General features: G+C 43.6%; 1 protein-coding gene across 1 annotated transcript in view; it reads left to right on the forward strand.

Annotated features, from left to right (window-relative positions):
• KCNK17 (potassium two pore domain channel subfamily K member 17) overlaps window positions 1-10,478 on the forward strand; it is a 30,792-nt gene extending 20,314 nt beyond the window's left edge. The window contains exons 3-5 of the mRNA XM_083434566.1: window positions 2,289-2,455; window positions 8,250-8,418; window positions 9,681-10,478. Coding sequence (XP_083290692.1) covers window positions 2,289-2,455; window positions 8,250-8,418; window positions 9,681-9,943 — 599 coding nt within the window. The 3' untranslated portion in view covers window positions 9,944-10,478. The remainder of the gene's footprint in view (window positions 1-2,288; window positions 2,456-8,249; window positions 8,419-9,680) is intronic.
• Window positions 10,479-12,661: the final 2,183 nt, after the last annotated feature.

Below are 12,661 nucleotides of genomic sequence, written 5' to 3' on the forward strand. Positions count from 1 at the left end.
TGGTTTATATTAAATGCTTATGGTACCTGGCTATTCCTTTTTCCTTGCAGGCAGCCTGCTGCTTTCTCCCCCCCCCCCCATTTAAAGAGTACATGGGGGGTGGGTTGGCATGCAGAGGAAAGAGCAAGCTGTTCCCACCAGGAAGCACATGTTATTCTGGTTGTTTTGTTTTGCCATTCAGTCCAATTAACCTCCCCAACCAGAAGCAAACATCACATAGATTTCAGAGAGTTACATATATAGAATTAAAGTGGGCTTTTAGGGAAGTGTAGAGTCTGTTGAAGCCTTCAAGTGGGAACGTTTCCTAATTTTAGGACCCTTCTGTAATCTAGAGTGCTTGCTGTTGGCACCTGCCTCCATCATAGCTGTTAACTTACAGATTTGAAAATAAGGGACCAGCAGCCTTGAAAATAAGGGACCAGCAGCCAAAATAAGGGACCTGCAGACTCACCTGTTCCAGGCACTCCAGTCTTCCTGTCCAGTCTGGTCAAACTCATGCTGGTAGCTTCGAGAACACCGGCCAACCAACTTTGTAACCAGAGGTTCAACTGAATAGAATATGAATCACATGCACCACAAGGCCTATGCAGCCTCAACTTAAGATGGCTCCCCGGCCTGGCTTTGCACTGCAAAATTTGCAGCAGCGCGTGCAAAAAAATGGTGTCCAGCATTCAAAAAACCCCTCAGCTTGCATTAACTAGCTACACACCCCCAGTCATTCTTAGACTTCTTATTGGGTGAGCAACACAGCCAAGCAACACAGTTGGAGCCTCTCTCCTCCCTGGCCGGCAGGGAGTGAGGGAGAGGAGCTGCTTCCTTTGAAATTTAAGAGACATCATTTAAGGGACATTTAAGGGACATCCATCAATAAGGGACAGCAGCGGGACATGGCGCTGGAATAAGGGACTGTCCCTTCAAATAAGGGACACTTGACAGCTATGGCCTCCGTACAGCCTTATCCCTTGTAACGCTGATGATGTTTGTAATGTTGGTTTGCTTGTGAACAAAAAAGTGTGTCTCAACAGATGCCTTGTGAGTTGGGGGAATGAGAATGGAGGGAGTCCAGCATTTATTTCATAGATGGAACTAGAGTTTGAAGAATGGGAAGTAGTTACATATTGCATGTTTATTTACAAAAATACTACTAGAAATAATAATAAAAAGTGTCACTATAAATCATATCATATGACACTTTTTACTATTGTTAGTAATGCTCTTGAAAATATAGGAAAGGATCTGATGATCAGGTAGAAGAATGACTTGGGCTATTCCTGCCTGGCAGCTGCTGGGAGGTGTGGCATGATGCCATGAGCTATAGATGATGTACATTAAACTTGAGTTTTACTGACCTCATGAGTTTTGTTTCATCGCTGCTGCTTTTAACTGCTGTTTTTATTGTCATTGATTTTTGTTTGGTTTTATGGTGTTGATTTTTAGTCGTTCCCTGCCACCATTTGTATTTTTGTTATGCACTGCTGAATGTAAGATGTAAGCATACAAATGTTTGGGGGGGGAGTATTTTGACCACATTCCTAAATCTAATTGCTCTGGAGTGAGTCCTAGTAATATTCCAGCAATCCTTTACTTCTAAACATGCATTGGTTATGATGGAAACCTAGTAAAATTGGTTATTTTATCTACCTGAATACAGGTGATATATCCTTGGCTGGTAGATACACAGTACTGAACACACAAATACAAATTTGTTGACCATAAATGTGAGACTTCTGTCTCACCACATCCATGCAATAATAGAATTAGAATATCCATGTCAATATCTGTTACTTCAGGCATCTAATAACCTTTTGATCTTTTAGCTTTTTGTACAGGTTGGCTTAACATATACAGTGGTACCTCAGGTTAAGTACTTAATTCGTTCCGGAGGTCTGTACTTAACCTGAAACTGTTCTTAACCTGAAGCACCACTTTAGCTAATGGGGCCGCCGTGCCACCAGAGCATGATTTCTGTTCTCATCCTGAAGTAAAGTTCTTAACCCGAGGTACTATTTCTGGGTTAGCGGAGTCTGTAACCTGAAGCGTATGTAACCCGAGGTACCACTGTATTAGCTTACCTCTGAGGTGATGGGCGAGAACCTTGCTTCACTTAATGGAAGCTGGGATTTTCTGATAAGGCCACACAAGTACCTCCAGGGCTGCATACAAGCTGTGAGCCTCGTGCCACATATCCTTAACCTCTGACCCTCTTCTTTTGGTCAGATAACACAGAAACAGATTTATGTTTTTACAGCCACATTCTTTTAAACTAACTATCAACTTTCTCCTTCCAGGCTATGGTAACCTGAGTCCCAGCACAGAGGCTGCACAAGTCTTCTGCATCTTCTTTGCTCTTTTTGGGATACCTTTGAACCTTGTCCTCCTCAACAGGATAGGACAACTGATGCTGTCTGGTGTTCAGCTGTGTGCCTTCCACCTGGGTGAGAAGTTTCACTGGCAGGTAAACAGCAAGGGTGCTTTACTGCTCATTTTTGTCAGCATGGGTGAGTTGTTTAGGTGCAGATAAAAGTGACATGTCTTTGACTTAAGTCTGTAGCAGGCCAATCAGCTGGCCTGATAATACAACAGTATGGTGTCTTAACCCACAGAACGGCTTGCGATTCTGATGTACAGATTCTTCTCGTTGCAATACAGTAGGTGGGGGAGACCTTTAGCCCTTCAGATGGTTCTGAACTACAACTCCCATCAGTCCCAGCAAACATGGCCAATGATGTAGTTCAGGAACCACTGGAGGGCCAAAGGTTCCCCATACCCTACAACATGGCCTCCAGAGGGTATGTATAACACTTGCTTCTCTCTGTGTTTAAGTGACCAGCTGAGGGCAAAACTAACAATGCTAGGCATGTTTACTCAGAAGTAAGTCCTATTGAATTCAATGGGGCTTACTCCCTGGTAAGTATATGTAGGACTGCAGTCCTGGGAACATTTTTGATTTGTGGCTGAAAATGGCAGCACACTGAATAGTTATGAGACCAAAGCACAGACTTGTTTGTTGCCGCATCATTTCTTATTGCAATTCCTACATCAACAATAGCAACAGGGCTGCGCCTGAGGTAGATCAGTAGGGTAATTATAAAGGCAGAGGGCAAAGTGCATGACACAACAGCTCTCTTCTCCAACAAGCATATGATCAGGGAGCTCAGGGACACTACCATCTCCCAGCATATTCTGCCCGAGGCAGTTGCCTCACCTGCCTAATGGTAGAACCAGCCCTGTAAATTATAGTTATTATTACTGGTACTAAAAGGTACGCGGGTGGCGCTGTGGGTTAAACCACAGAGCCTAGGACTTGCCGATCAGAAGGTCGGGGGTTCGAATCCCTGCGACAGGGTGAGCTCCCGTTGCTCGGTCCCAGCTCCTGCCAACCTAGCAGTTCGAAAGCACGTCAAAGTGCAAGTAGATAAGTAGGTACCGCTCCAGTGGGAAGGTAAACGGCGTTTCCGTGCACTGCTCTGGTTCGCCAGAAGTGGCTTAGTCATGCTGGCCACGTGACCTGGAAGCTGTTCACTGGCTCCCTCGACCAATAAAACAAGATGAGCGCCGCAACCCCAGAGTCGGTCACGACTGGACCTAGTGGTCAGGGGTCCCTTTACCTTTTTATCAGTACTAATATACTTTCTTCTTAACCCTCTGTGTACTGATACTTTGTGTAAATACTTGAAGGACACTTCAGCACTTTCTGCTAAGGCAGCTCTGGGCTCAAAATCTAGTTATGCTTTCAAAACAATGCAAAAGTTTTGACACTCTGATCAGGATTGTGGAGTGTTTTGGTTGTTTAGAAATAATCCTTAAAAACTGAGAACTTCATAACTAGGCCTGCATGAACTCTGTACTATGTTCATTGTACTAGTGTGGTTTCTGTTACACAAGAAAGTATTGTGTATTGAGGGATCTAACAAGGTTTCAAGTAGGTGTGATTGGAGAAAACAATTAGGAAACAAAGGCAGTATTTGGTGAAGGTGAAAGTCTCCTGCTTCATGCCTTTTACCTTAATTTGCCTCTGTCTGCACCCAAATCAATTCCAAGCCTTGTTACAAACTTAAACTACTTATTTTTTTTACAAAATAGGGAGTAGAAGCCCCATGAGTGCAACACCTTGAGAGGAGAAAGAAAGGAAAACATGGCAGATGCTGCCCAAACCTAAGTTCTGAGCGAAATGTTATTTCATCTCCACTTATCAATGCTGTCTGGTCAGTCATTTCCCATAGCAACCCTCCAACACTGTATTGTATCTCATAATTAGGGTAAAGGTAAAGGGACCCCTGACCATTAGGTCCAGTCATGACTGACTCTGGGGTTGCGGCACTCATCTCGCTTTATTGGCCAAGGGAGCCGGCGTACAGCTTCCGGGTCATGTGGCCAGCATGACTAAGCTGCTTCTTGTGGAACCAGAGCAGCGCACGGAAACGCCGTTTACCTTCCCGCCGGAGTGGTACCTATTTATCTACTTGCACTTTGACGTGCTTTCAAACTGCTAGGTTGGCAGGAGCAGGGACTGAGCAACGGGAGCTCACCCTGTCGCGGGGATTCGAACTGCTGACCTTCTGATCAGCAAGCCCTAGGCTCTGTGGTTTAACCCACAGCGCCACCCGCGTCCCTATAATTAGGGTAGCCAGATACAAAAGAAGACAGGACCATTGGACCTTTAATAGTTATGTTGGAAGGGGTAGTTTCTGTAGATTAGAGCTTGAATAGTAAGTTATACCTACTGAGATCCCCTCTTTTACACAACTATTAGAGGTTCAGGAGCCCTATTCTCTTCTGCATCTGGCAACACCATTCACAACTTGCCTCCCCCTAGCATGCGTGGAAGTAGTCTCTTCCCCACTAGAAAAGCTTTCCAATAAATCTCCCCTGTGCTGCTTTTCAACACTACCCTGCTATAATTTACCAACTCAGCTAGAAGGAGATGTTCTTCCCTTTGGCTCAGGTATCTGTCATCAACTTGTTATATTGCTGATGTGGAATTCAGAAATGCGCAATTTTTATTTCAAAAAATATATAAATATATACATAGATATAAAAATGCAACCAGCTGGGGAACTTGGAGCTGGGGAAAGAATCTCTTCCACACGCAGACTACTTTAGAACATTTTGGCCTGATCCTGTAACGACAGTGCTGAAAAGCAACAGAACGTTTGTGTGAGTCATAAGTTCCACTCAAAAAACCCAGAACTTTTTGGTAAAATATGTCAGGAGGGGCAAAAGAGAGAGCTCACAAAAATGTAATGTGAGTGCCCAGCTTGAATGCCTGTCTTAGGTAAGTTGTTATCAAAAAGAAATTGCTTTCCTTCATGCAAAGGTTGGGTTATTACCTGCTGCCTCTTCCTCATCGTTTTCCCCCTTCACGTTATGTCTGGCCAGGACTTGCATTCCTCAGGTTATCTACCAGCGTCTCTGGCTCCAAGTATCCAGAAAGCATGACGCATGTACATAGTCCTGTCCCAGTCCCTCAGCTAGGCTAGGATCAACTACTGTGCATAGTATTCCTGAAAAACTCTGCAGTTTTTTCAGATGCTTTGCAATGCCTGGATATAGCAACACATCAGCTGTTTCAGACAAATCCCAGGCCCAGCACAGGTTGAAGATCTGACTCTGTTCTGATGGCTGCTTGCATCGCATGTCAAGATCCAAACATTTCACACCCACCAATGCAAAAAAAGAAAAGTGTTTATTGCAAACATTGTCATTCCAGTGAAAGAAAATGTGCACGCTTTTGCTGGGGACATTTACTTTTCCACTTGCAATAGTAGAAGTTTCCAAACATTTTAATCAGCTTCAGCTGATGCACCAGCTGTGGCTATATCTGGATGGAGATAGACCAGCCACAGTGACCCACTCTCTGGTAACTTCCCATTCAGATTATTGCAATGTGTTGTATGTGGGGAAACCTTTGTAAATGGCCTGGAAACTGGAGTTGGTAGAAAATAGGGCTACATACGGTAAGTATTAGGTGGGACTGGGCAATTTGCTCAAACGCCAGTCATGTATAAACTGCTAGTCTGTTTCCAGGCCCTGTTCAAATTACTGGTCTTAATCTTCAAAGTGGTTGGGTACCAGGGTATCTGAACATTTGCCTTCCCTTCAGAGGCCCTGTTCCAGGTGCCCCAACACAGGTGATGTCAGTTGGGTGGTCATCAGAGCTTTTTATGTGTGATGGTGTCCCAGTTGTGGAATGTTTTCCTCAGAGAGCCTTGCCTGGCACCTGGTCATTGGCATGCCAAATGAGGGCTCCCCCTGGCCTTAACCCCCCATTACCCCCATATGTGATATTGCTGTGTTAAACCACTGTTTATATGCTATGTACATGTTTTTAGTCATCTGATTTTATTCTCTCTTCTGGAAATGTTTAGGCTGCGAGTTGTAGTTTTATAATATTGTTAATTTATGACATTGCATTTTACTTTTACTTTGCCATTTTTATCTTTGAGAGCCATGTGTGTGTAGTCTTATAGTTATTATAATTATATGGCCATATAATTATATATTTATACTAGATCCTAGAAAGGCCCATTTAACATGAAGAGGGGAGAAAGGAAAGGAAATTAGCAGTCTACCATTCCCACATCTCCAGATAAAAAACAAACATAAAATAAAATGTTATGAAGCAAATATAAATGAAAGCTGGAGAGCATAAAAAAGTATTTCCTAGAATTGATAGTGCTGTCTCCTTTAATCTGTGAGAACCTTTCTTCAACCCACTTTTGTGGCAGATTGATGCAATTAGTCATGCATCTTTCAAATCTGCCTTGAGTAGCATTGAATTTCCCTGGAAGATCCAAGTTCAAGTTTTAGCTAAGCCATAAACTAGTGGGAATAATACTACTCATTTTCTCATCTGTAACTTGAGGTCTCTGAGTCACAGCGTGACCAGTCAGGGCCAAACCCACAGAACTGTAAGGGATCAAAAAGTGGCCACAAGGCCAGACAATCCATCTACCAGTCTTCTTCCACAAACCAACCAACCTATGTAGTCCAAGCCACAGTGCACAACAAACAAAGGTCAGGTCTGCTGCAGCAAGGTGTTTACAGAGCAAGTAACTTGAGATTTACTGGGGCTGATGGAAAGATGTACTTAAAGTTCCAAACTCCTAGACATTAGAAGAACCATTCAGAGCCCTCCGTAGGCTCCCATGATTTTAAGAAGAAACATGCTACCATGATTTTTAAGTTTTCACATTAATGAGGGATAAAAATGTGTGTGCGTTTTATAAAGGATGTGAGTTAAGGTCCTCTATGGTATTGAGAAAAACATCAGATGATGTGCAGACCACCCCAATTACAAGCCACTGCCATTGAGGATTGTAGTGCAATCCATAGCCACACAGAATTACAGACAGCTTCTTGATCATACTTAACACTTAACTGATGTAGCCAATGTGGTTCCCTCCAAATGTCGTTGGACTCAAGTTCTCGTCTTTCCTCACCATTGGCAAGGCTTGCTAGGGGGTTAAAGTCCAACAGTATCTGGAGAGCCACATGTTGTCTACCCCTGACTTTATTATTTATTTCATAAAAATTATACACTGGTTGATTGTTTTTAAAAAGCGGTTTACAAAAAGATAAAACATTAAAATCAAACAAAAAGCTAAACAGATCAAACAAAAACAGATTTAAATTCACATCAGCATTTCTAAGCATCTGGGTAGGCTTGCTTAAACAAGAATGTTTTTAGCAGGCGCCAAAAATGCCTTAATTCAGCCTTTGCCTTGAGGCTGGTGATGCCTTGAGTCAGCCTTTTGTCAACCTGGTGACCTCCAGATATTTTAAACCACACTGACTACGATGGATGGAAGCTGTAGACCATCTGGAGGGCACCACGCTGGCTGACTTAACTGTTCTCAGGGCTTGACTCTTGAGACCATACTTCTGTCTGCAGACTTAGGGCCAGGTTTGATGTAATGTCCCTGGCTTAATGAACGATAGCGTAATTCAAGCAGGAAGGAACGTTTGGTCAGCACGTTTCTACATTTCCTTCCTCTCGTTGCATGGTGGCTTTGGTACTTTAATCCTGGTCATTACAACTGAAAAGGGGAACTGCGGTTTAATGTCAGTTCACTAACCAGGATGGTAAACCATCATCGAAGCATGGTTGCTGTACTGCCATCAAACCACAGTTCCCTGTTTCAGACACACTGCAATGTGGAACTGTGGCTTAAAGAGATCAGGAAGAGATACAAGAGCCTATGCCCATCTACCAGTCTGCTTCAAACATCCTTTTTGTTTCTTGTTAGAAAGGGGCAGCTGTCTTGACGCGGACCTGTGCGCTGGTTGCTGGCCTTCTGCTGTTCCTTCTGCTACCTCCTCTGTTGTTTACTGCCATAGAAGGCTGGACCTACGAAGAAGGGTTCTATTATTCTTTCATTACTCTTAGCACAATAGGCTTTGGAGATTATGTAATTGGTAAGTAGTTCAGACCTATTATATACAGAATGTTTTTAGACTTAGATAAACCAGTAGGTTTATTTAGTTTGGTTTTCTCTCTTCCTTTCAGTAAGCTCCCATGTGTGAGTTCCTGTTATGGGCAAAAAAAGTGGCCTTCTCAAGTTTGAGTCTAATAACAACAAGGAATAATACCCTGTTTCTTCAGCTGAAAGCTGAAGTGTCAACATTTGCTTCTGCAGCATAAGCTGAAAGAGGCGGCCCTACTTGAACGTGAAGGGCCCTTTGCTCTGGAGCGCTTATGTGCTTGATTACACAAACACAGTTTGTGAGAGAACAATTTTTGGCTTCACTTCCACAAACAACCTCATGGCACATTGCTGTGGTGCCCTTTTCAGTGAGGGAAGCACTTAACTGGGAAAACAAGCACCGAATTAATCAGTCAGGTTTAGAACAATCCGTGTGTGAGGTGTTTCTCACACAATCCCATGTGAGTACGCATGTGCACACACACACACCTAGAGAGAGGGAAGTTGCCCTTTCCTAATGAACCACAAGCAGCTCTCAGATGAGAAGAGGCATCAACGGATGGTGCATCCCACAGAATATGGCATTAATCCCAGTGAGGCAGTGATTTGAGGGCATTTGTTTGAAGAAGGTGGAAAAGAGCATTGTATACAGTATATACTGTTTAAAGGCCATATTAAATTATATAATGAGTAAATTAATTTCATTTCCCTTTGTAAACGAGTCTTGATTAGTCCAAGATACAACTCCATCTCCATTATGGTATGGCCTGGGCCTTTTGTATTTTCCTTACTACTTGCATGAAAATAGGCCCTAAGGTTGCAGGTCCTGGATGCATCTCCATCAAGAGCCCTGCCAATGGAATGTGGACTTTGAATCAAAACGAGGTGCAAAATGCAAATTCTACCTCCACATAATGAGTATTCTTTTTTATGCTGGTGGCTATGGGCAACTGACTCAACCATTAGGAATCTACATTTCCCCGGTTCATTTATTCTATACAGTCCTGTGTAATGAAATCATAGTTCAGTGTGTCCTTTGGGTTGGTCTCTGACCTGGATGGTGTCCCATCTACTCTTAGATGCTCTTAGATACTCTTAGATGCTCCAGACACTGCAGGATTTCGTTTTTCTCAATCACCAGAGTGTTCTAGGCTCAATCCTGGTTGATTCAGTTCATTGTAAAATACTTACGTTTCTCTCTCAAGGGAGTGACATTTCATACCTCTAAACAGCTCGAGTGTTGTTTTTCCATAGGCATGAACCCTGAGCGTACCTACCCATCCTGGTATAAGAATGTGGTGTCTCTGTGGATTCTCTTTGGGATGGCTTGGCTAGCCCTGATCATCAATCTGTGCATCAGCTTGCTAGAGAACTCCAGTGGCCTCTGCCGGTGCTGCAAGAGAAGGAGCAGAGACGCAGAGCAAGAGTTAATAAGTGGCAACCCAAATGTCACTTTGGAATCTAAGGATGGGCAGAACTGCAGCACAAAGGACACTAAGCCTGCGGAGCCAAATTGAATGGCATATATGCTTTATTCCGCCAAAGTATTTTGGCTTTTGCTGGAGGGAAACATCCAGCTGGGCAGCCCATCACCAAAGCACCATTTCGCGGCACTGGCAGAAGTGTGGCCATGTGGGATCATCCAACTCGGACCAGAGTGGAAATCAAAGTCTGCCCGTTGGGTTGTTCAAGGACTGCCTTACATGTGATTTCCTTTCTACGTGGAGATGAATCTCTGTGTCAGAGGAATAATAGGGCCTGTGCCATCTTAGCTGAAGGGCTTTTATATCACTGCAAGCGTGCGAGTTGGGAAACCATGAACATCACTGTGCAATTATGGCAATGTGTGGGAGGTTTCCCCCCTATATCAAGGTTATCAAGGTTATTTCTGTGTAGGAAAAATGTGAGGTGACTGTCTCACCTATTAACCACTGCTCAAAATGCTGCTGTGGGATTGCAACCTATTGACTTTGTAGGGTTATTTGCCCAATAGAAGGCTGAGCAGATGCTGCCACAGTCCTTGCCTTTAATAAAGAGCATTTGTACTCCAAAGCGTGGCAGGTTCTGTTGCATATACTTATCACAGGTAACTGCCAGGGGGCTAGGATAAGGTCAACCAGTGCCACTCTCTGGAACCAGCCTTTCTCAACCTGTGGGTCCCCAGATGTTGTTGGACTACACCTCCCATCACCCCCTAGCTAGCAAGGCCAGAACTCAGGGATGATGGGAGTTGTAGTCCAACAACTTCTGGGGAGCCACTGCCGTAGATAGAAGTGGAGCACCAAGTGCCCCACTCTCAACTCACCAAGATGGTCCAGGTCAACGGGATCAAAAGTTGCTGAGAGAGTGAGCAAGATCAACAGGGTTGCGCTTCCCCTGTCCCTCTCCTGTTAATGGTCCACCCCCTCTGGGTGACCAGGACTGATTCAGTCCCATCTAGATAATCTGTTTCCTCTAGGAGGGCCTGGTGCTGCACAGCCGCTACCACCAGAGCCCAGGCCGATGGAGCAGTCACAGTGTCACTACTTTAAGCACAGCAGGCACCACTTTTGTCATTGAGAGCTCACCACTTTCCCCACACTATATGCAAGTATCTTTTTTATATATATCGGGCGACACGGTTTGAGAACTTACCTCCTGAATCAGACAAAGGTTCATTTGGTCTGGTACTATCATTTCACTATCATGTCTCCCAGTGGGGATGTGATAGCCATTGGTTTCTACCCAGCATCTCAAAAGTGGCGGCATCAGGCTTGTCATTTTTAGATATTGCGTGCCAATAGCCATTTTGTTGGGGCTCAATTGGGCGGGGGCCTTACTAAAACCACCAGACGCAATATCCATAAAGGCAGGGAGGAGGGGAAAGAAGAAAAAGATGGCAGAGGGTGGTGGTGGTAATAATAATAATAATAATAATAATAATAATTTATTTATACCCTGCCCTTCCCGGTTCAGAAACCTGGGCTCAGGGCTGCTAACAGCAAATTTTAAACACTTAATTGCAATACAAAATAAAAGCAGCATAGAAGCCATAGAAGCAATAGCAATCCTGTCATGGAGGCAGCAGCTAATTCCAGTTTCCTTCATTGGGAATAAATGCCTATGAGTGAGCACACCAGGGAGGCAAGAAATTGAAAAGCATATGGAAAGCAAACCCAAAAGATGGATGAAAGAAAAAACTGTGTTAGAATATACCATGGTCATTTTGGCAGAGACCAAAGGGGCTTCCTCCCTGTCCCTATCTGGAGAACCACAGGCTTCCCTTCTCTGGGCTAATCAATGTTAAAGTGATTTATGCTTGTGTCCATCACAACATTTTCTGGAATGCCTCCCCCCCCCCCCGCTTGCATTTTATTTATGTACCTCTTCCAATGGCACCCTCATCCCATCCATCTGCACACTTTCACCATATTTGGCTGCTGGTGATTTTGATGCAACTAAACAGCATTTGCTTCTTTCCCCAAACTCTAGCTTTTGTACCATTAGGCACTGTCCCACTGTAATTTGATCGTCTCACCTAATCTGTCTGCAAAGATCCCGTCAGCACATCAGATTCTCTGTTGCTTCCGGCAAGTTTCTGCTGTTTCCCAGGGCTTTGGAGTGGGGTGAGGTATTCCTAGCAGAAGGAGATTTGTATCATAAAGGGTGGAAAAATCACCCACAGAACAGTTGTCTGCCAAAACCGGGAAGGTTATTCGTTCAAGGGTGACTAAAGAAAAACATGCCCACTCAGCTGCTTGTTGCAGATGACTGGGATTCTTCCACAATCTCCATTGGAAAATTACAGGAGATACTTTAAGGTCTTTAAAAGGTTTCTTCTGAGGCCATGCATGTGGTTTTGCTTAAACAACCATGTAATTAATTTTTTAAAAAATACAATGCTTATTGAAAGTTCCGCAACCAAATAAATAGTTCACACCCTGTGAAAACATACATTAGCATTCAAAACAAGTGACCAGAAAGTTTAAGGAAATTCCAGCACTTGTTTCCCAGTTTCTAAACAGCTTTTTAGATTGCCCAAGCACTTGAAAGTGAACGAAGTTATTATGCATCAACATTATGCTTGGGTGCAATGGTGGAAGGCAAGATATTGGCCTGGTTTGTACATCATGTTGATCCAAACTATGGCTTAATGTTAATGTATGAGTTTAGGATGAAGAGTGAGATGATGAAGATTATAATTATAATCATAGTTATAATTAATGTACGTAGTTTACTTACTATTTGTGTGTGTG

Source organism: Podarcis tiliguerta (genome assembly GCF_965153285.1).
Source record: "Podarcis tiliguerta genome assembly, chromosome: 3".
NCBI classification, from domain to species: Eukaryota; Metazoa; Chordata; class Lepidosauria; order Squamata; family Lacertidae; genus Podarcis; species Podarcis tiliguerta.